The sequence below is a fragment of the Oncorhynchus nerka genome, unplaced genomic scaffold (assembly GCF_034236695.1).
Source record: "Oncorhynchus nerka isolate Pitt River unplaced genomic scaffold, Oner_Uvic_2.0 unplaced_scaffold_1233, whole genome shotgun sequence".
NCBI lineage: Eukaryota > Metazoa > Chordata > Actinopteri > Salmoniformes > Salmonidae > Oncorhynchus > Oncorhynchus nerka.
Genome location: NW_027040106.1, coordinates 64,514 through 86,459, shown reverse-complemented (window position 1 = coordinate 86,459; position 21,946 = coordinate 64,514). Strand labels below are relative to the sequence as shown.

The 21,946-nt window shown below is 47.4% G+C and overlaps 1 protein-coding gene across 1 annotated transcript in view; it reads left to right on the top strand.

Moving 5' to 3' along the window:
* LOC135569060 (protein CLEC16A-like) overlaps positions 1–15,680 on the top strand; it is a 60,539-nt gene extending 44,859 nt beyond the window's left edge. The window contains exons 10-12 of the mRNA XM_065015893.1: positions 2,328–2,501; positions 14,617–14,747; positions 15,504–15,680. Of these exons, the coding sequence (XP_064871965.1) occupies positions 2,328–2,501; positions 14,617–14,747; positions 15,504–15,578 (380 nt within the window). The 3' untranslated portion in view covers positions 15,579–15,680. The remainder of the gene's footprint in view (positions 1–2,327; positions 2,502–14,616; positions 14,748–15,503) is intronic.
* Positions 15,681–21,946: the final 6,266 nt, after the last annotated feature.

Below are 21,946 nucleotides of genomic sequence, written 5' to 3'. Positions count from 1 at the left end.
GGATAGCAGGTAGAGAGAGAGACAGAGGATAGCAGGTAGAGAGAGACAGAGGATAGCAGGTAGAGAGAGAGACAGAGGATAGCAGGTAGAGAGAGACAGAGGATAGCAGGTAGAGAGAGACAGAGGATAGCAGGTAGAGAGAGAGACAGAGGATAGCAGGTAGAGAGAGAGACAGAGGATAGCAGGTAGAGAGAGACAGAGGATAGCAGGTAGAGAGAGAGAGACAGAGGATAGCAGGTAGAGAGACAGAGGATAGCAGGTAGAGAGAGAGACAGAGGATAGCAGGTAGAGAGAGGATAGCAGGGATAGAGAGAGAGACAGAGGATAGCAGGTAGAGAGAGACAGAGGATAGCAGGTAGAGGATAGCAGGTAGAGAGAGACAGAGGATAGCAGGTAGAGAGAGAGACAGAGGGATAGCAGGTAGAGAGAGACAGAGGATAGCAGGTAGAGAGAGAGACAGAGGATAGCAGGTAGAGAGAGACAGAGGATAGCAGGTAGAGAGAGAGACAGAGGGTAGAGATAGCAGGTAGAGAGAGAGACAGAGGATAGCAGGTAGAGAGAGGATAGCAGACAGAGGGATAGCAGGTAGAGAGAGAGACAGAGGATAGCAGGTAGAGAGAGAGAGACAGAGGATAGCAGGTAGAGAGAGACAGAGGATAGCAGGTAGAGAGAGAGAGAGGATAGCAGGTAGAGAGAGAGACAGAGGATAGCAGGTAGAGAGAGACAGAGGATAGCAGGTAGAGACAGAGGATAGCAGGTAGAGAGAGAGACAGAGGATAGCAGGTAGAGAGAGACAGAGGATAGACAGGTAGAGAGAGACAGAGGGGATAGCAGGTAGAGAGAGAGACAGAGGATAGCAGAGAGAGACAGAGGATAGCAGGTAGAGAGAGAGACAGAGGATAGCAGGTAGAGAGAGAGACAGAGGATAGCAGGTAGAGAGAGAGACAGAGGATAGCAGGTAGAGAGAGAGAGAGGGATAGCAGGTAGAGAGAGAGAGAGGGATAGCAGGTAGAGAGAGAGACAGAGGATAGCAGGTAGAGAGAGACAGAGGATAGCAGGTAGAGAGAGACAGAGGATAGCAGGTAGAGAGAGAGACAGAGGATAGCAGGTAGAGAGAGAGACAGAGGATAGCAGGTAGAGAGAGAGACAGAGGATAGCAGGTAGAGAGAGAGACAGAGGATAGCAGGTAGAGAGAGACAGAGGATAGCAGGTAGAGAGAGAGACAGAGGATAGCAGGTAGAGACAGAGGATAGCAGGTAGAGAGACAGAGGATAGCAGGTAGAGAGAGACAGAGGATAGCAGGTAGAGAGAGAGACAGAGGATAGCAGGTAGAGAGAGAGACAGAGGATAGCAGGTAGAGAGAGAGACAGAGGATAGCAGGTAGAGAGAGAGACAGAGGATAGCAGGTAGAGAGAGACAGAGGATAGCAGGTAGAGAGAGAGACAGAGGATAGCAGGTAGAGAGAGAGACAGAGGATAGCAGGTAGAGAGAGAGACAGAGGATAGCAGGTAGAGAGAGAGACAGAGGATAGCAGGTAGAGAGAGAGACAGAGGATAGCAGGTAGAGAGAGAGACAGAGGATAGCAGGTAGAGAGAGAGACAGAGGATAGCAGGTAGAGAGAGACACAGAGGATAGCAGGTAGAGAGAGAGACAGAGGATAGCAGGTTAGAGAGACAGAGGATAGCAGGTAGAGAGACAGAGGATAGCAGGTAGAGAGAGAGAGGAGAGGATAGCAGAGTAGAGAGACAGAGGATAGCAGGTAGAGAGAGAGACAGAGGATAGCAGGTAGAGAGAGACAGAGGATAGCAGGTAGAGAGAGAGACAGAGGATAGCAGGTAGAGAGAGACAGAGGATAGCAGGTAGAGAGAGAGACAGAGGATAGCAGGTAGAGAGAGAGACAGAGGATAGCAGGTAGAGACAGAGACAGAGGATAGCAGGTAGAGACAGAGGATAGCAGGTAGAGACAGAGACAGAGGATAGCAGGTAGAGACAGAGACAGAGGATAGCAGGTAGAGAGAGAGAGAGAGGATAGCAGGTAGAGAGAGAGAGAGACGGGGAGACGGAGAGAGCGATGTGGAGGGGGAGAGAGAAAGATTGAGACATACCTGGAGAGAGAGACAGGGAGACACACCCGGAGAGAGATTTGACAGGGAGACACACCCGGAGAGAGAGACAGGGAGACACACCCGGAGAGAGAGAGAGATTTGATAGGGAGAGACACCCGGAGAGAGAGAGATTTGACAGGGAGACACACCCGGAGAGAGAGAAAGGGAGAGAAAGCCACTCAGAGGACACACCTCCCTCTCTAACATCTCTGTGTGTTTCAGCATTACTCGACCTTCCTGTCCAGCCCAGTTCGTCAGAGGTTCTGGGCTTCGGCCAGACAGGAAACACTGCTGCCGGCGGTCAACTCCCTTTCCGCTTCTACGACCAATCGCGTCGAGCGCCCAACGACCCCACCGCACAGAGATCTGTGTTCGCCTCCGTTGACAAAGTTCCAGGTAATACACACTTCCTGTTACACACCTACTGTACATTCACTTCCTGTTACACACCTACCTACTGTACATTCGCTTCCTGTTACACACCTACCTACTGTACATTCACTTCCTGTTACACACCTACTTCCTGTTACACACCTACCTACTGTACATTCACTTCCTGTTACACACCTACTTCCTGTTACACACCTACCTACTGTACATTCACTTCCTGTTACACACCTACTTCCTGTTACACACCTACCTACTGTACATTCACTTCCTGTTACACACGATAATGTACAGAAACATGTCAGGGGTTCACCTAGGGGTCATGATAGGGGCTGCACCAAATGTTTGACGTATTAGAATAATTGATTATGCTTATGTTGTATTAATAGAAGGGGAGGGGTTATAAGACCCCTCCCCCTTACATGTATAGGGTCCTAGACTACAGATTAACTATATATATATATATATTATATATATATTCATTATAGAGGTTTAATATTGTTTCAGTGGTTTTCTAGTCTCTCTACCTCTTATAAAGAAACTGTCTGAGAAATGTGTGACTGTGAAGACAGAACTCTGCAGGGGAGTGTAAAGAGGTAAGAGACGAGTCAGACATTCCACTAGAAGTCAACTTTTTATATAGCTGTGTATGCATGGGCTTGGTCTGATGAGTAGAAGGTAATGAGGTATGCAGTGACATCACAAGGGCTGGACTTCGGGTTCTATAAATCAACTTTGGGGGAGTGGACATTTACTGCCTTTTAGGCCTCTCTTGTAAGTTTATATAGCTGTGTATGCATGGGCTTGGTCTGATGAGTAGAAGGTAATGAGTTATGCAGTGACATCACAAGGGCTGGACTTAATGGGTTTAATAAAAGCAACTTGAGACCTTTTTCTATTTTGCGGAACTTACTGGGAAAACGTTGCGTTACGTTCCTGTTGTCAACTTCTGTCTTCAATTGCATTATTAAATGAATGAATGATTTACATTTCACCAACGAGCCAATGATTGACAAGGAAACGAACGCCAACAAACACACCAGGTGTATGTTAAGCTCGAAGAGGTTTAGTGTGTCCTAGAATGGGGTTGGTATCATTTCAGCTTTAACAGAAGGGGTTTAGTGTGTCCTAGAATGGGGTTGGTATCATTTCAGCTTTAACATAAGGGGTTTAGTGTGTCCTAGAATGGGGTTGGTATCATTTCAGCTTTAACAGAAGGGGTTTAGTGTCCTAGAATGGGGTTGGTATCATTCCAGCTTTAACAGAAGGGGTTTAGTGTCCTAGAATGGGGTTGGTATCATTACAGCTGTAACAGAAGAAGGGGTTTAGTGTGTCCTAGAATGGGGTTGGTATCATTTCAGCTTTAACAGAAGGGGTTTAGTTTCCTAGAATGGGGTTGGTATCATTCCAGCTTTAACAGAAGGGGTTTAGTGTGTCCTAGAATGGGGTTGGTATCATTTCAGCTTTAACAGAAGGGGTTTAGTTTCCTAGAATGGGGTTGGTATCATTCCAGCTTTAACAGAAGGGGTTTAGTGTCCTAGAATGGGGTTGGTATCATTTCAGCTTTAACAGAAGGGGTTTAGTGTCCTAGAATGGGGTTGGTATCATTACAGCTTTAACAGAAGGGGTTTAGTGTCCTAGAATGGGGGTTGGTATCATTACAGCTTTAACAGAAGGGGTTTAGTGTGTCCTAGAATGGGGTTGGTATCATTTCAGCTTTAACAGAAGGGGTTTAGTGTCCTAGAATGGGGTTGGTATCATTCCAGCTTTAACAGAAGGGGTTTAGTGTGTCCTAGAATGGGGTTGGTATCATTTCAGCTTTAACAGAAGGGGTTTAGTGTCCTAGAATGGGGTTGGTATCATTCCAGCTTTAACAGAAGGGGTTTAGTGTGTCCTAGAATGGGGTTGGTATCATTTCAGCTTTAACAGAAGGGGTTTAGTTTCCTAGAATGGGGTTGGTATCATTCCAGCTTTAACAGAAGGGGTTTAGTGTCCTAGAATGGGGTTGGTATCATTTCAGCTTTAACAGAAGGGGTTTAGTGTCCTAGAATGGAAGTTTAGTGTCCTAGAATATCATTCAGCTTTAACAGAAGGGGTTTAGTGTCCTAGAATGGGGTTGGTATCATTTCAGCTTTAACAGAAGGGGTTTAGTGTCCTAGAATGGGGTTGGTATCATTACAGCTTTAACAGAAGGGGTTTAGTGTCCTAGAATGGGGTTGGTATCATTTCAGCTTTAACAGAAGGGGTTTAGTGTGTCCTAGAATGGGGTTGGTATCATTACAGCTTTCAGTAACAGAAGGGGTTTAGTTTCCTAGAATGGGGTTGGTACAGAAGGGGGTTTAGTGTCCTAGAATGGGGTTGGTATCATTCCAGCTTTAACAGAAGGGGTTTAGTGTCCTAGAATGGGGTTGGTATCATTTCAGCTTTAACAGAAGGGGTTTAGTGTCCTAGAATGGGGTTGGTATCATTACAGCTTTAACAGAAGGGGTTTAGTGTCCTAGAATGGGGGTTGGTCTCATTACAGCTTTAACAGAAGGGGTTTAGTGGGGTTGGTATCATTTCAGCTTTAACAGAATTTAGGGAATGGGGTTGGTATCATTACAGCTTTAACAGAAGGGGTTTAGTGTCCTAGAATGGGGTTGGTATCATTTCAGCTTTAACAGAAGGGGTTTATGTCCTAGAATTTGGTATCATTTCAGCTTTAACAGAAGGGGTTTAGTGTCCTAGAATGGGGTTGGTATCATTACAGCTTTAACAGAAGGGGTTTAGTGTCCTAGAATGGGGTTGGTATCATTACAGCTTTAACAGAAGGGGTTTAGTGTCCTAGAATGGGGTTGGTATCATTACAGCTTTAACAGAAGGGGTAACCTAGAATGGGGTTGGTATCATTACAGCTTTAACAGAAGGGGTTTAGTGTCCTAGAATGGGGTTGGTATCATTTCAGCTTTAACAGAAGGGGTTTAGTGTCCTAGAATGGGGTTGGTATCATTTCAGAAGGGTTGGTTATATCATTACAGCTTAACCAGAAGGGGTTTAGTGTCCTTTAACAGAAGGGGTTTAGTGTCCTAGAATGGGGTTGGTATCATTACAGCTTTAACAGAAGGGGTTTAGTGTCCTAGAATGGGGTTGGTATTATTTCAGCTTTAACAGAAGAAGGGGTTTAGTGTCCTAGAATGGGGTTGGTATCATTACAGCTTTAACAGAAGGGGTTTAGTGTCCTAGAATGGGGTTGGTATCATTACAGCTTTAACAGAAGGGGTTTAGTGTCCTAGAATGGGGTTGGTATCATTACAGCTTTAACAGAAGGGGTTTAGTGTCCTAGAATGGGGTTGGTATCATTATAGCTGTAACAGAAGGGGTTTAGTGTCCTAGAATGGGGTTGGTATCATTAGCTTTAACAGAAGGGTTTAGTGTCTAGAATGGGGTTGGTACATTACAGAACAGAAGGGTTTAGTGTCCTAGAATGGGGTTGGTATCATTACAGCTGTAACAGAAGTATCATTACAGCTTTAACAGAAGGGGTTTAGTGTCCTAGAATGGGGTTGGTATCATTTCAGCTTTAACAGAAGGGGTTTAGTGTCCTAGAATGGGGTTGGTATCATTTCAGCTGTAACAGAAGGGGTTTAGTGTCCTAGAATGGGGTTGGTATCATTACAGCTTTAACAGAAGGGGTTTAGTGTGTCCTAGAATGGGGTTGGTATCATTACAGCTGTAACAGAAGGGGTTTAGTGTCCTAGAATGGGGTTGGTATCATTAACAGCTGGGGTATCACAGAAGGGGTTAGTGTCCTAGAATGGGGTTGGTATCATTTCAGCTTTAACAGAAGGGGTTTAGTGTCCTAGAATGGGGTTGGTATCATTTCAGCTGTAACAGAAGGGGTTTAGTGTCCTAGAATGGGGTTGGTATCATTTCAGCTTTAACAGAAGGGGTTTAGTGTCCTAGAATGGGGTTGGTATCATTTCAGCTGTAACAGAAGGGGTTTAGTGTCCTAGAATGGGGTTGGTATCATTACAGCTGTAACAGAAGGGGTTTAGTGTCCTAGAATGGGGTTGGTATCATTTCAGCTGTAACAGAAGGGGTTAAGAATGGGGTTTATTTCAGTGTAACCTAGAATGGGGTTGGTATCATTTCAGCTGTTACAGAAGGGGTTTAGTGTCCCTAGAATGGGGTTGCTGTTACAGAAGGGGTTTAGTATCTATTACAGCTGTATCAGAAGGGGTTTAGGGTCCTAGAATGGGGTTGGTATCATTACAGCTGTAACAGAAGGGGTTTAGTGTCCTAGAATGGGGTTGGTATCATTACAGCTGTAACAGAAGGGGTTTAGTGTCCTAGAATGGGGTTGGTATCATTACAGCTGTAACAGAAGGGGTTTAGTGTCCTAGAATGGGGTTGGTATCATTACAGCTGTAACAGAAGGGGTTTAGTGTCCTAGAATGGGGTTGGTATCATTTCAGCTTTAATAGAAGGGGTTTAGTGTGTCCTAGAATGGGGTTGGCATCATTTCAGCTTTAATAGAAGGGGTTTAGTGTGTCCTAGAATGGGGTTGGTATCATTTCAGCTTTAATAGAAGGGGTTTAGTGTGTCCTAGAATGGGGTTGGTTGCTATGTAACTAAGTGGTGGTATTTCCTCTTAATCTGTGTAGGCTGAACAGTGTATTCAGACTCCTTCTCCACATCTTGTTACGTTACAGCCTTATTCTAAAATGGATTCAATCGTTTTTTTCCCCCTTCATCAACCTACACACAATACCCCATAATGACATCACAATACTCCGTAATGACATCACAATACCCCGTAATGACATCACAATACCCCGTAATGACATCACAATACCCCGTAATGACATCACAATACCCCGTAATGACATCACAATACCCCATAATGATGAAGGAAGGAAACATTTTAATTTTTGCATATGTATAATAAATAAAAAAAATATCTGAAATATCACAGTTACATAAGTATTCAGACCCTTTACTCAGTACTTTGTTGAAGCACCTTTGGCAGCGATTACAGCCTCGAGTCTTCTTGGGTTTCACCCTACAAGCTTGGCACACCTGTATTTGGGGAGTTTCTCCCATTCTTCTCTGCAGATCCTCTCAAGCTCTGTCAGGTTGGATGGGGTGCGTCGCTGCGCGGCTATTCTCAGGTCTCTCCAGAGACGTTCGAACAGGTTAAAGTCCGGGCTCTGGCTGAGTCATTCATGGGCATTTAGAGACTTGTCCCGAAGCCACTCCTGTGTTGTCTTGGCTGTGTGCTTAGGGTTGTTCTCCTGTTGGAAGGTGAACCTCCGCCCCAGTCTGAGATCCCGAGGGCTCTGGAACAGGTTTTCATCAAGGATCTCTCTGTACTTTGCTCCGTTTATCTTTCCCTCGATCCTGACTAGTCTCCCAGTGCCTGCAGCTGAAAAACATCCCCACAGCATGATGCTGCCACCACCACCATGCTTCACCGTAGGGATGGTGCCAGGTTTCCTCCAGACATGACGCTTGGCATTCAGGCCACAGAGTTCAATCTTGCCTTTCCAAATCATGTCCAATCAATTGAATTTACCACAAGTGGACTCCAATCAGGTTGTAGAAACATCTCAAGGATGATCAATGGAAACAGGAAGCACCTGAGCTCAATTTCGAGTCTCATCGCAAAGGGTCTGAATACTTAAGTAAAACAGCTATTTCTGTTTTTATACATTTCCAAACATTTCAACAACAAAAAAACCTGTTTTATTTAATCGATTTCAGAATAAAGCTGGGTGTAACTTCTTGGATGGTACACACACTGGGTCGTTCTGTAGGTTGGATGTTTAGTGTCCCGGAGGGAGGGAGGGAGGGAGGGAGGGAGAGATGGAGAGAGGGAGGGACTGTTTAGTGTCTAGCACCCAGAGAGAGAGAGAGACTGTTTAGTGTCTAGCACCCAGAGAGAGAGAGACTGTTTAGTGTCTAGCACCCAGAGAGAGGGAGGGAGGGAGGGAGGGAGGGGGAGAGAGAGCGAGACTGTTTAGTGTCTAGCACACAGAGGGAGAGAGACTGTTTAGTGTCTAGCACCCAGAGGGAGGGAGGGGGAGAGAGAGACTGTTTAGTGTCTAGCACCCAGAGGGAGGGAGGGAGGGGGAGAGGGAGGGAGGGGGAGAGAGAGAGAGACTGTTTAGTGTCTAGCACCCAGAGAGAGGGACTGTTTAGTGTCTAGCACCCAGAGAGGGGACTGTTTAGTGTCTAGCACCCAGAGAGAGGACTGAGCACCCAGAGAGGAAGACAGTTTAGTGTCTAGCACCCAGAGACTGTTTAGTGTCTAGCACCCAGAGAGAGGGACTGTTTAGTGTCTAGCACCCAGAGAGAGAGAGACTGTTTAGTGTCTAGCACCCAGAGAGAGAGGACTGTTTAGTGTCTAGCACCCAGAGAGAGGGACTGTTTAGTGTCTAGCACCCAGAGAGAGGGAGGGACTGTTTAGTGTCTAGCACCCAGGAGAGGGAGGGTCTAGGGAGAGAGAGAGAGACTGTTTAGTGTCTAGCACCCAGAGGGAGGGAGGGAGGGAGGGAGGGAGAGAGAGAGAGACTGTTTAGTGTCTAGCACCCAGAGGGAGGGAGAGAGGGAGGGAGGGAGAGAGAGAGACTGTTTAGTGTCTAGCACCCAGAGAGAGAGAGAGACTGAGTGTCTAGCACCCAGAGAGGGAGGGAGGGAGGGAGAGAGTTTAGTGTCTAGCACCCAGAGAGAGAGAGACTGTTTAGTGTCTAGCACCCAGAGAGAGACTGGGAGAGAGAGACTGTTTAGTGTCTAGCACCCAGAGAGAGAGAGAGAGAGAGAGACTGTTTAGTGTCTAGCACCCAGAGAGAGACTGTTTAGTGTCTAGCACCCAGAGAGAGAGACTGTTTAGTGTCTAGCACCCAGAGAGAGACTGTTTAGTGTCTAGCACCCAGAGAGAGACTGTTTAGTGTCTAGCACCCAGAGAGAGAGAGACTGTTTAGTGTCTAGCACCCAGAGGGAGAGAGACTGTTTAGTGTCTAGCACCCAGAGGGAGGGAGGGAGGGAGGGAGGGAGAGAGACTGTTTAGTGTCTAGCACCCAGAGAGAGAGAGACTGTTTAGTGTCTAGCACCCAGAGGGAGGGAGAGAGAGACTGTTTAGTGTCTAGCACCCAGAGAGAGAGAGACTGTTTAGTGTCTAGCACCCAGAGAGAGAGAGACTGTTTAGTGTCTAGCACCCAGAGAGAGAGAGAGACTGTTTAGTGTCTAGCACCCAGAGAGAGAGACCGTTTAGTGTCTAGCACCCAGAGAGAGAGAGACTGTTTAGTGTCTAGCACCCAGAGAGAGAGAGAGACTGTTTAGAGAGCACCCAGAGAGAGAGAGACTGTTTAGTGTCTAGCACCCAGAGAGAGAGAGAGAGAGAGAGTGTCTAGCACCCAGAGAGAGACTGTTTAGAGACTGTTTAGTGTCTAGCACCCAGAGAGAGAGAGACTGTTTAGTGTCTAGCACCCAGAGAGAGAGAGAGACTGTTTAGTGTCTAGCACCCAGAGAGAGAGAGAGACTGTTTAGTGTCTAGCACCCAGAGAGAGAGAGAGAGACTGTTTAGTGTCTAGCACCCAGAGAGAGAGAGAGAGAGAGAGTTTTTAGTGTCTAGCACCCAGAGAGAGAGAGACTGTTTAGTGTCTGTTTAGTGTCTAGCACCCAGAGAGAGAGAGAGACTGTTTAGTGTCTAGCACCCAGAGAGAGAGAGACTGTTTAGTGTCAGCACCCAGAGAGAGAGAGAGAGACTGTTTAGTGTCTAGCACCCAGAGAGAGTTTAGAGCACCCAGAGAGAGAGAGAGAGACTGTTTAGTGTCTAGCACCCAGAGAGAGAGAGAGACTGTTTAGTGTCTAGCACCCAGAGAGAGAGAGAGAGAGAGAGTTTAGTGTCTAGCACCCAGAGAGAGAGAGTTTAGTGTCTAGCACCCAGAGAGAGAGACTGTTTAGTGTCTAGCACCCAGAGAGAGAGAGACTGTTTAGTGTCTAGCACCCAGAGAGAGAGAGACTGTTTAGTGTCTAGCACCCAGAGAGAGAGAGAGAGAGACTGTTTAGTGTCTAGCACCCAGAGAGAGAGAGAGACTGTTTAGTGTCTAGCACCCAGAGAGAGAGAGACTGTTTAGTGTCTAGCACCCAGAGAGAGAGAGAGAGACTGTTTAGTGTCTAGCACCCAGAGAGAGAGAGACTGTTTAGTGTCTAGCACCCAGAGAGAGAGAGACTGTTTAGTGTCTAGCACCCAGAGAGAGAGAGAGACTGTTTAGTGTCTAGCACCCAGAGAGAGAGAGAGACTGTTTAGTGTCTAGCACCCAGAGAGAGAGACTGTTTAGTGTCTAGCACCCAGAGAGAGAGAGAGACTGTTTAGTGTCTAGCACCCAGAGAGAGAGAGAGAGACTGTTTAGTGTCTAGCACCCAGAGAGAGAGAGAGCAGAGAGAGACTGTTTAGTGTCTAGCACCCAGAGAGAGAGAGACCGTTTAGTGTCTAGCACCCAGAGAGAGAGAGAGAGTTTAGTGTCTAGCAGAGAGAGAGAGACTGTTTAGTGTCTAGCACCCAGAGAGAGAGAGACTGTTTAGTGTCTAGCACCCAGAGAGAGAGCAGAGAGAGACTGTTTAGTGTCTAGCACCCAGAGAGAGAGACTGTTTAGTGTCTAGCACCCAGAGAGAGAGAGTTTAGTGTCTAGCAGGGAGAGAGACTGTTTAGTGTCTAGCACCCAGAGAGAGAGACTGTTTAGTGTCTAGCACCCAGAGAGAGAGAGACTGTTTAGTGTCTAGCACCCAGAGAGAGAGAGACTGTTTAGTGTCTAGCACCCAGAGAGAGAGAGAGAGAGAGAGAGACTGTTTAGTGTCTAGCACCCAGAGAGAGAGAGACTGTTTAGTGTCTAGCACCCAGAGAGAGAGAGAGAGAGACTGTTTAGTGTCTAGCACCCAGAGAGAGAGAGACTGTTTAGTGTCTAGCACCCAGAGAGAGAGAGAGAGAGAGAGAGAGAGAGACTGTTTAGTGTCTAGCACCCAGAGAGAGAGAGACTGTTTAGTGTCTAGCACCCAGAGAGAGAGAGAGAGAGAGAGAGAGAGAGACTGTTTAGTGTCTAGCACCCAGAGAGAGAGAGTGTCTAGCTGTTTAGTGTCTAGCACCCAGAGAGAGAGAGAGAGAGACTGTTTAGTGTCTAGCACCCAGAGAGAGAGACTGTTTAGTGTCTAGCACCCAGAGAGAGAGAGAGACTGTTTAGTGTCTAGCACCCAGAGAGAGAGACTGTTTAGTGTCTAGCACCCAGAGAGAGAGAGAGAGAGAGAGACTGTTTAGTGTCTAGCACCCAGAGAGAGAGAGACTGTTTAGTGTCTAGCACCCAGAGAGAGAGAGACTGTTTAGTGTCTAGCACCCAGAGAGAGAGAGAGAGAGACTGTTTAGTGTCTAGCACCCAGAGAGAGAGAGACTGTTTAGTGTCTAGCACCCAGAGAGAGAGACTGTTTAGTGTCTAGCACCCAGAGAGAGAGAGAGACTGTTTAGTGTCTAGCACCCAGAGAGAGAGAGAGACTGTTTAGTGTCTAGCACCCAGAGAGAGAGAGAGAGAGTCTAGCACCCAGAGAGAGAGACTGTTTAGTGTCTAGCACCCAGAGAGAGAGAGACTGTTTAGTGTCTAGCACCCAGAGAGAGAGAGAGAGAGACTGTTTAGTGTCTAGCACCCAGAGAGAGAGAGACCGTTTAGTGTCTAGCACCCAGAGAGAGAGAGAGAGAGAGAGACTGTTTAGTGTCTAGCACCCAGAGAGAGAGAGAGACTGTTTAGTGTCTAGCACCCAGAGAGAGAGAGAGAGACTGTTTAGTGTCTAGCACCCAGAGAGAGAGAGACTGTTTAGTGTCTAGCACCCAGAGAGAGAGAGACTGTTTAGTGTCTAGCACCCAGAGAGAGAGAGACTGTTTAGTGTCTAGCACCCAGAGAGAGAGAGACTGTTTAGTGTCTAGCACCCAGAGAGAGAGAGAGAGCGAGAGAGAGAGAGACTGTTTAGTGTCTAGCACCCAGAGAGAGAGAGAGAGACTGTTTAGTGTTTAGTGTCTAGCACCCAGAGAGAGAGAGAGACTGTTTAGTGTCTAGCACCCAGAGAGAGAGAGTTTAGTGTCTAGCACCCAGAGAGAGAGAGACTGTTTAGTGTCTAGCACCCAGAGAGAGAGACTGTTTAGTGTCTAGCACCCAGAGAGAGAGAGAGACTGTTTAGTGTCTAGCACCCAGAGAGAGAGAGAGACTGTTTAGTGTCTAGCACCCAGAGAGAGAGAGAGACTGTTTAGTGTCTAGCACCCAGAGAGAGAGAGAGAGAGACTGTTTAGTGTCTAGCACCCAGAGAGAGAGAGACTGTTTAGTGTCTAGCACCCAGAGAGAGAGAGAGACTGTTTAGTGTCTAGCACCCAGAGAGAGAGAGAGAGACTGTTTAGTGTCTAGCACCCAGAGAGAGAGAGACTGTTTAGTGTCTAGCACCCAGAGAGAGAGAGACTGTTTAGTGTCTAGCACCCAGAGAGAGAGAGAGAGAGAGACTGTTTAGTGTCTAGCACCCAGAGAGAGAGACCTGTTTAGTGTCTAGCACCCAGAGAGAGAGAGACTGTTTAGTGTCTAGCACCCAGAGAGAGAGAGAGACTGTTTAGTGTCTAGCACCCAGAGAGAGAGAGAGACTGTTTAGTGTCTAGCACCCAGAGAGAGAGAGAGAGAGAGAGACTGTTTAGTGTCTAGCACCCAGAGAGAGAGAGACTGTTTAGTGTCTAGCACCCAGAGAGAGAGAGAGACTGTTTAGTGTCTAGCACCCAGAGAGAGAGAGACTGTTTAGTGTCTAGCACCCAGAGAGAGAGAGACTGTTTAGTGTCTAGCACCCAGAGAGAGAGAGAGACTGTTTAGTGTCTAGCACCCAGAGAGAGAGAGAGACTGTTTAGTGTCTAGCACCCAGAGAGAGAGACTGTTTAGTGTCTAGCACCCAGAGAGAGAGAGAGACTGTTTAGTGTCTAGCACCCAGAGAGAGAGAGACTGTTTAGTGTCTAGCACCCAGAGAGAGAGAGACTGTTTAGTGTCTAGCACCCAGAGAGAGAGAGACTGTTTAGTGTCTAGCACCCAGAGAGAGAGAGAGACTGTTTAGTGTCTAGCACCCAGAGAGAGAGAGAGAGAGAGACTGTTTAGTGTCTAGCACCCAGAGAGAGAGAGACTGTTTAGTGTCTAGCACCCAGAGAGAGAGACTGTTTAGTGTCTAGCACCCAGAGAGAGAGAGAGAGAGAGACTGTTTAGTGTCTAGCACCCAGAGAGAGAGAGACTGTTTAGTGTCTAGCACCCAGAGAGAGAGACTGTTTAGTGTCTAGCACCCAGAGAGAGAGAGAGAGAGAGACTGTTTAGTGTATAGCACCCAGAGAGAGAGAGACTGTTTAGTGTCTAGCACCCAGAGAGAGAGAGAGACTGTTTAGTGTCTAGCACCCAGAGAGAGAGAGAGACTGTTTAGTTTCTAGCACCCAGAGAGAGAGAGAGACTGTTTAGTGTCTAGCACCCAGAGAGTGAGAGAGACTGTTTAGTGTCTAGCACCCAGAGAGAGAGAGATAGAGAGAGAGAGACTGTTTAGTGTCTAGCACCCAGAGAGAGAGACTGTTTAGTGTCTAGCACCCAGAGAGAGACTGGGAGAGAGAGCGAGAGAGACTGGGAGAGAGACGCTGTTTAGTGGTCTAGCACCCAGAGAGAGACTGGGAGAGGTAGAGAGAGAGACTGGGAGAGGTAGAGAGAGAGACTGGGAGAGGTAGAGAGAGAGACTGGGAGAGGTAGAGAGAGAGACTGGGAGAGGTAGAGAGAGAGACTGGGAGAGGTAGAGAGAGAGACTGGGAGAGGGAGAGAGAGACTGGGAGAGGGAGAGAGGGAGGGAGGGAGAGAGGGGGAGAGAGGGAGGGAGGGAGAGAGGGGGAGAGAGAGAGACTGGGAGACAGAGAGACTTAAGTGTCTAGCACTCAGGAATGTGTTGTTCTGTTTACCTCAGTGTGTCCTGCATCCGTGTATGTTGTCAATCTAATTGTTATTTAGATTTTTTTAACCATAATTACACGTGTGTGTGTGTGTGTGTGTGTGTGTGTGTGTGTGTGTGTGTGTGTGTGTGTGTGTGTGTGTGTGTGTGTGTATTGCAGGGTTTGCGGTGGCCCACTGTGTCTCTCAGCACAGCCCGTCCCCCTCTCCTCCCCCTCCCCACCCTCCTCAGGCAGCACCGGACGATGTGACTCTGTTACAGCCAGTACGATATCAGCCAACAGCCCTACAGGTAACACACAGGCTTAGATAGTAGATATCGTTAGCTCTAGATGCTAGGCTTAGATAACAGTTGTCTGTAGCTATTGTTAGCTCTAGATTCTAGGCTTCTATAACAGTTGTCTTTAGCTAGATGCTAGAGCTAACAATACCTAAAGACAACTCTTCTCTTTGTTGTTTGCTCTAGATTCTAGGCTTAGATAGTAGCTATCGTTAGCTCTAGATGCTAGGCTTAGATAACAGTTGTCTGTAGCTATTGTTAGCTCTAGATGCTAGGCTTAGATAGTAGCTATCGTTAGCTCTAGATGCTAGGCTTAGATAACAGTTGTCTGTAGCTACTGTTAGCTCTAGATGCTAGGCTTAGATAGTAGCTATTGTTTGCTCTAGATTCTAGGCTTAGATAGTAGCTATCATTAGCTCCAGATGCTAGACTTAGACAGCAGTTGTCTGTAGCAATCGTTAGCTTTAGATGCTAGGCTTAGATAGCAGTTGTCTGTAGCAATCGTTAGCTCTAGATGCTAGGCTTAGATAGCAGTCGTCTGTGGCTATCGTTAGCTCTGGATGCTAGGCTTAGATAGCAGTCGTCTGTAGCTATCGTTAGCTCTGGATGCTAGGCTTAGATAGCAGTCGTCTGTAGCTATCGTTAGCTCTGGATGCTAGGCTTAGATAGCAGTCGTCTGTAGCTATCGTTAGCTCTGGATGCTAGGCTTAGATAGCAGTTGTCTGTAGCTAACCGGTTGAGCTAACATTAACCCCTCTTCCTCCTCAGATGAGGAGACGTTCTTGGAGCACACCCCTCCTTCGTCCTCCGGTGGAGAGGGAGGAGGAAGAGGAGGAGAGTTAACCGGTTCTTGTTCCCCAGTCCCGTCTGTCCTGGCCCCCAGCCTCACCCCTGCCTCCCAGCCTAACATCTCTCTACTGACCGACGACAACACAGACTCTCTGAGCGTCGAGTCACTGACCCTGCTGCCCCCGGCTGACCACCTGCACGCACTCGGCTCACACGCACACCTCGGCACTGATACGGCTATCAGAGAGGAGGAGGAGGAGGAGGAGGAGGGGCTAGAGAAGAGAGAAGGGAAGGAGCCAAAGGAGGAAGTGGAAGGGTCTGCGATGGAGGAAGAGGAGGAAGAAGAGGAGGAGGAGGAGACTGAAACCGAAACAATTCAAGAGACGGCTGAAGCAGAGATGGGAACGCCCACTGAGCAAGACACGCCCCTAGAGGCAGACACACCCCTTTCTTCTGAGGGAGACACACCCCTTTCAGCTGCATCAGAAGGGGAGGAGACTGGTCAGGACACACCCACGGGAGAGGAAGCAGAGAAAGACACACCTCCGAAAGATGACACACCCACAGAAACACCCTGATTAAATAGGACACGCCCACAGAAACAGCGTGATTAAAGAGGACACGCCCACCGAAACACCCTGATTAAAGAGGACACGCCCACATTAAAGAGGACACGCCCACCGAAACACCCTGATTAAAGAGGACACACCCACCGAAACACCCTGATTAAAGAGGACACGCCCACCGAAACACCCTGATTAAAGAGGACACGCCCACATTAAAGAGGACACGCCCACCGAAACACCCTGATTAAAGAGGACACACCCACCGAAACACCCTGATTAAAGAGGACACACCCACAGAAACACCCTGATTAGAGGACAAACCCACCCTGATTAAAGAGGACACACCCACACCCTGTGTGATAGGATAGGAGAGTAGTCCCGCCTCTCTAAAATCACCCCTCCCTTTCCAGTTGTTTTGACCAGCTCTCTGGCTCCTCCCACTAGATTCACCAGCCTGCTCGCGCATGGCTAACGACCAGAGGAGTGTGGATCCCTGTCTGTCTCTCACACTGCAGTAGAGAGAGCAGATCTCTGTCTCTGTCTCTCACACAGCAGTAGAGAGCAGATCTCTGTCTCTGTCTCTCACACAGCAGTAGAGAGCAGATCTCTGTCTCTCACACAGCAGTAGAGAGAGCAGATCTCTGTCTCTCACACAGCAGTAGAGAGAGCAGATCTCTGTCTCTGTCTCTCACACAGCAGTAGAGAGAGCAGATCTCTGTCTCTGTCTCTCACACAGCAGTAGAGAGAGCAGATCTCTGTCTCTGTCTCTCACAGCAGTAGAGAGAGCAGATCTCTGTCTCTCACACAGCAGTAGAGAGCAGATCTCTGTCTCTGTCTCTCACACAGCAGTAGAGAGAGCAGATCTCTGTCTCTCACACAGCAGTAGAGAGAGAGCAGATCTCTGTCTCTCACACAGCAGTAGAGAGAGAGCAGATCTCTGTCTCTGTCTCTCACACAGCAGTAGAGAGAGCAGATCTCTGTCTCTGTCTCTCACACAGCAGTAGAGAGAGCAGATCTCTGTCTCTCACACAGCAGTAGAGAGAGCAGATCTCTGTCTCTGTCTCTCACACAGCAGTAGAGAGAGCAGATCTCTGTCTCTGTCTCTCACACAGCAGTAGAGAGCAGATCTCTGTCTCTCACACAGCAGTAGAGAGAGCAGATCTCTGTCTCACACAGCAGTAGAGAGAGCAGATCTCTGTCTCTGTCTCTCACACAGCAGTAGAGAGAGGCGAGACAGAGAGAGAGAGAGACAGAGAGAGAGAGACAGAGAGAGAGACAGAGAGAGAGAGAGAGGAGTGTTCCTGCTCCAGCAGTTTCTGTTGTTTATAAAAGAGCTTTTAGACTCCTCAGCGTTTCATTGTTCTACTGCACAAAGACTCTTTCATAAAGGCATGGACTGGAGATGGATTACAACACACAACTGTGTGTGTGTGTGTGTGTGTGTGTAGTGTGTAGTGTGTGTGTGCGCGCGCACACTTTGAAGGTTTCAAAAAAGTCTATTGTATGTCTGTCATTTAACATTATAGGATTAGGTTACTAAACCCCCCCAGTCCTGTCCTCAAAGAGTCTGAATCAGTGGGTAGGTTGTTTTCTCGGTGTCACTTCACCTGTCGTCCTCTTAACCTGTCGATGTGCTGACCCTTATCTAGCTGCAGGAATCTAAAGAGCTAATCGATAGGGAGGGAGGGGTGGACATGTAATCATTAATAAAAAGATAAACAGATCAATAAGTTGTGATTCTGTTTAACGACTGGAGCAAAGATCACACTGAAACTATGTTGTCCTCCCTCCATCTCCCCTGCTTTTTCTCTCTCTCTCTCTCCCTTCCTCCATCTCTCTCTCTCCCTCCATCTCCCCTGCTCTCTCTCTCTCTCTCTCTCCCTCCATCTCCCCTGCTCTCTCTCTCTCTGTCTCTCTCCCTCCATCTCCCTCTTTCCTCTCCCTCCACCTCCCCTGCTCTCTCTCGCTCTCTCTCTCTCTCTCCCTCCATCTCCCCTGCTCTCTCTCTCTCTCTCCCTCTCTCCATCTCCCCTGCTCTCTCTCTCTCTCCCTCTCTCCTGCTCTCTCTCTCTCTCCCTCTCTCCATCTCCCCTGCTCTCTCTCCCCTCTCTCCATCTCCCCTGCTCTCTCTCTCTCTCCCTCCATCTCCCCTGCTCTCGCTCTCTCCCTCCATCTCCCCTGCTCTCTCTCTCTCCCTCCATCTCCCCTGCTCTCTCTCTCTCTCCCTCTCTCCATCTCCCCTGCTCTCTCTCCCTCTCTCCATCTCCCCTGCTCTCTCTCTCTCTCCCTCTCTCCATCTCCCCTGCTCTCTCTCTCTCCCTCCATCTCCCCTGCTCTCTCTCTCTCTCCCTCCATCTCCCCTGCTCTCTCTCTCTCTCCCTCCATCTCCCCTGCTCTCTCTCTCTCTCCCCATCTCCCCTGCTCTCTCTCTCTCCCTCCATCTCCCCTGCTCTCTCTCTCTCTCTCCCTCCATCTCCCCTGCTCTCTCTCTCTCCATCTCCCCTGCTCTCTCTCTCCATCTCCCCTGCTCTCTCTCTCCCTCTCTCTCCTCCATCTCCCCTGCTCTCTCTCTCCTGCTCTCTCTCTCATCTCCCCTGCTTTTCTCTCTCTCTCTCCCTACCCCTCCCTCTCTCTCCCTACCCCCTCCCTCTCTCTCCCTACCCCCTCCCTCTCTCCCTCCCTACCCCCCTCTCTCTCCCTACCCCCTCTCTCTCCCTCCCCTCCCTCTCTCAGCCTATAGTGTAAATATGCTCCCTGCTTAGTAAAGTCTGGCTCTAGTGTTTCAGTAAGTTTGTATGCTCTGTAAATGCAGCTTTTAAACCTGTAATTAATGTTAAATTACCAACAAAGAAATGAATTAAACATCTGTAATAAATGATTCTACTGACTTGGACTTGTACTGTGGTGTGTTAGGTAGTACTGTGGTGTGTTAGGTAGTACTGTGGTGTGTTAGGTAGTACTGTGGTGTGTTAAACCTGTAGTACTGTGGTGTGTTAGGTAGTACTGTGGTGTGTTAGGTAGTACTGTGGTGTGTTAGGTAGTACTGTGGTGTGTTAGGTAGTACTGTGGTGTGTTAGGTAGTACTGTGGTGTGTTAGGTAGTACTGTGGTGTGTTAGGTAGTACTGTGGTGTGTTAGGTAGTACTGTGGTGTGTTAGGTAGTACTGTGGTGTGTTAAACCTGTAGTACTGTGGTGTGTTAAACCTGTAGTACTGTGGTGTGTTAGGTAGTACTGTGGTGTGTTAGGTAGTACTGTGGTGTGTTAAACCTGTAGTACTGTGGTGTGTTAGGTAGTACTGTGGTGTGTTGGTTATTTGAATGAGGGATGTTTCAACAACGTCAACTTGGTTAGAATACCTAGCTAGCTCTATAAGGGATGTTTCAGAGACACAACTTGGTTAGAATACCTAGCTAGCTCTATAAGGGATGTTTCAGAGACACAACTTGGTTAGAATACCTAGCTAGCTCTATAAGGGATGTTTCAGAGACACAACTTGGTTAGAATACCTAGCTAGCTCTATAAGGGATGTTTCAGAGACACAGCTTGGTTAGAATACCTAGCTAGCTCTATAAGGGATGTTTCACAACTTGAGAATACAGCAGCTTATAAGGGATGTTTCAGAAATACCTAGCCTAGCCTAGCTCTCTATAAGGGATGTTTCAGAGGGAATACCTAGCTAGCTCTATAAGGGATGTTTCAGAGACACAACTTGGTTAGAATACCTAGCTAGCTCTATAAGGGATGTTTCAGAGACACAGCTTGGTTAGAATACCTAGCTAGCTCTATAAGGGATGTTTCAGAGACACAGCTTGGTTAGAATACCTAGCTAGCTCTATAAGGGATGTTTCAGAGACACAACTTGGTTAGAATACCTAGCTAGCTCTATAAGGGATGTTTCAGAGACACAGCTTGGGTAGAATACCTAGCTAGCTCTATAAGGGATGTTTCAGAGACACAGCTTGGGTAGAATACCTAGCTAGCTCTATAAGGGATGTTTCAGAGACACAGCTTGGTTAGAATACCTAGCTAGCTCTATAAGGGATGTTTCAGAGACACAACTTGGGTAGAATACCTAGCTAGCTCTATAAGGGATGTTTCAGAGACACAACTTGGGTAGAATACCTAGCTAGCTCTATAAGGGATGTTTCAGAGACACAGCTTGGGTAGAATACCTAGCTAGCTCTATAAGGGATGTTTCAGAGACACAGCTTGGGTAGAATACCTAGCTAGCTCTATAAGGGATGTTTCAGAGACACAGCTTGGGTAGAATACCTAGCTAGCTCTATAAGGGATGTTTCAGAGACACAGCTTGGGTAGAATACCTAGCTAATACCAGAGACACAGCTAGCTCTATAAGGGATGTTTCAGAGACACAGCTTGGGTAGAATACCTAGCTAGCTCTATAAGGGATGTTTCAGAGACACAGCTTGGGTAGAATACCTAGCTAGCTCTATAATGTTTCAGAGGGATGTTTCAGAGACACAGCTTGGGTAGAATACCTAGCTAGCTCTATAAGGGATGTTTCAGAGACACAGCTTGGGTAGAATACCTAGCTAGCTCTATAAGGGATGTTTCAGAGACACAGCTTGGGTAGAATACCTAGCTAGCTCTATAAGGGATGTTTCAGAGACACAGCTTGGGTAGAATACCTAGCTAGCTCTATAAGGGATGTTTCAGAGACACAACTTGGTTAGAATACCTAGCTAGCTCTATAAGGGATGTTTCAGAGACACAGCTTGGTTAGAATACCTAGCTAGCTCTATAAGGGATGTTTCAGAGACACAGCTTGGTTAGAATACCTAGCTAGCTCTATAAGGGATGTTTCAGAGACACAACTTGGTTAGAATACCTAGCTAGCTCTATAAGGGATGTTTCAGAGACATCAACTTGGTTAGAATACCTAGCTAGCTCTATAAGGGATGTTTCAGAGACATCAACTTGGTTAGAATACCTAGCTAGCTCTATAAGGGATGTTTCAGAGACACAGCTTGGTTAGAATACCTAGCTAGCTCTATAAGGGATGTTTCAGAGACACAGCTTGGTTAGAATACCTAGCTAGCTCTATAAGGGATGTTTCAGAGACACAGCTTGGGTAGAATACCTAGCTAGCTCTATAAGGATGTTTTGGTTCAACTTCTTTCAATAAGATGCAAATATGTCTCTGTCTCTCCATCTCTCTGCCTGTCTCTCTTTCTCCGCAGCGTGGCCTAGAAGACAGGAAAGAGAGGAGGTGAGGGGGAGGGGAGAGGTCCCACCACGGAGCTACAGAGTGACAAGAAGAGACCTGTTAGACTGGGATTGTCTCTCACACACGCACAGAGAGAGAAAGATACATTAAGACGAGGAGGATAGAGAACTGTACATCACAGTAGAGAGAGAGAGACGAGGAGGATAGAGAACTGTACATCAGAGCAGAGAGCAGAGAGAGAGACGAGGATAGAGAACTGTACATCACAGCAGAGAGACGAGGATAGAGAACTGTACATCACAGCAGAGAGACGAGGATAGAGAACTGTACATCACAGCAGAGAGAGACGAGGATAGAGAACTGTACATCACAGCAGAGAGACGAGGATAGAGAACTGTACATGAGAGCAGAAAGAGAGACGAGGATAGAGAACTGTATATCACAGCAGAGAGACGAGGAGGATAGAGAACTGTACATCACAGTAGAGAGAGAGACGAGGATAGAGAACTGTACATGAGAGCAGAGAGAGAGACGAGGATAGAGAACTGTACATCACAGCAGAGAGAGAGACGAGGAGGATAGAGAACTGTACATCACAGCAGAGAGAGAGACGAGGAGGATAGAGAACTGTACATCACAGCAGAGAGAGATGGAAAGAGAACAAAACT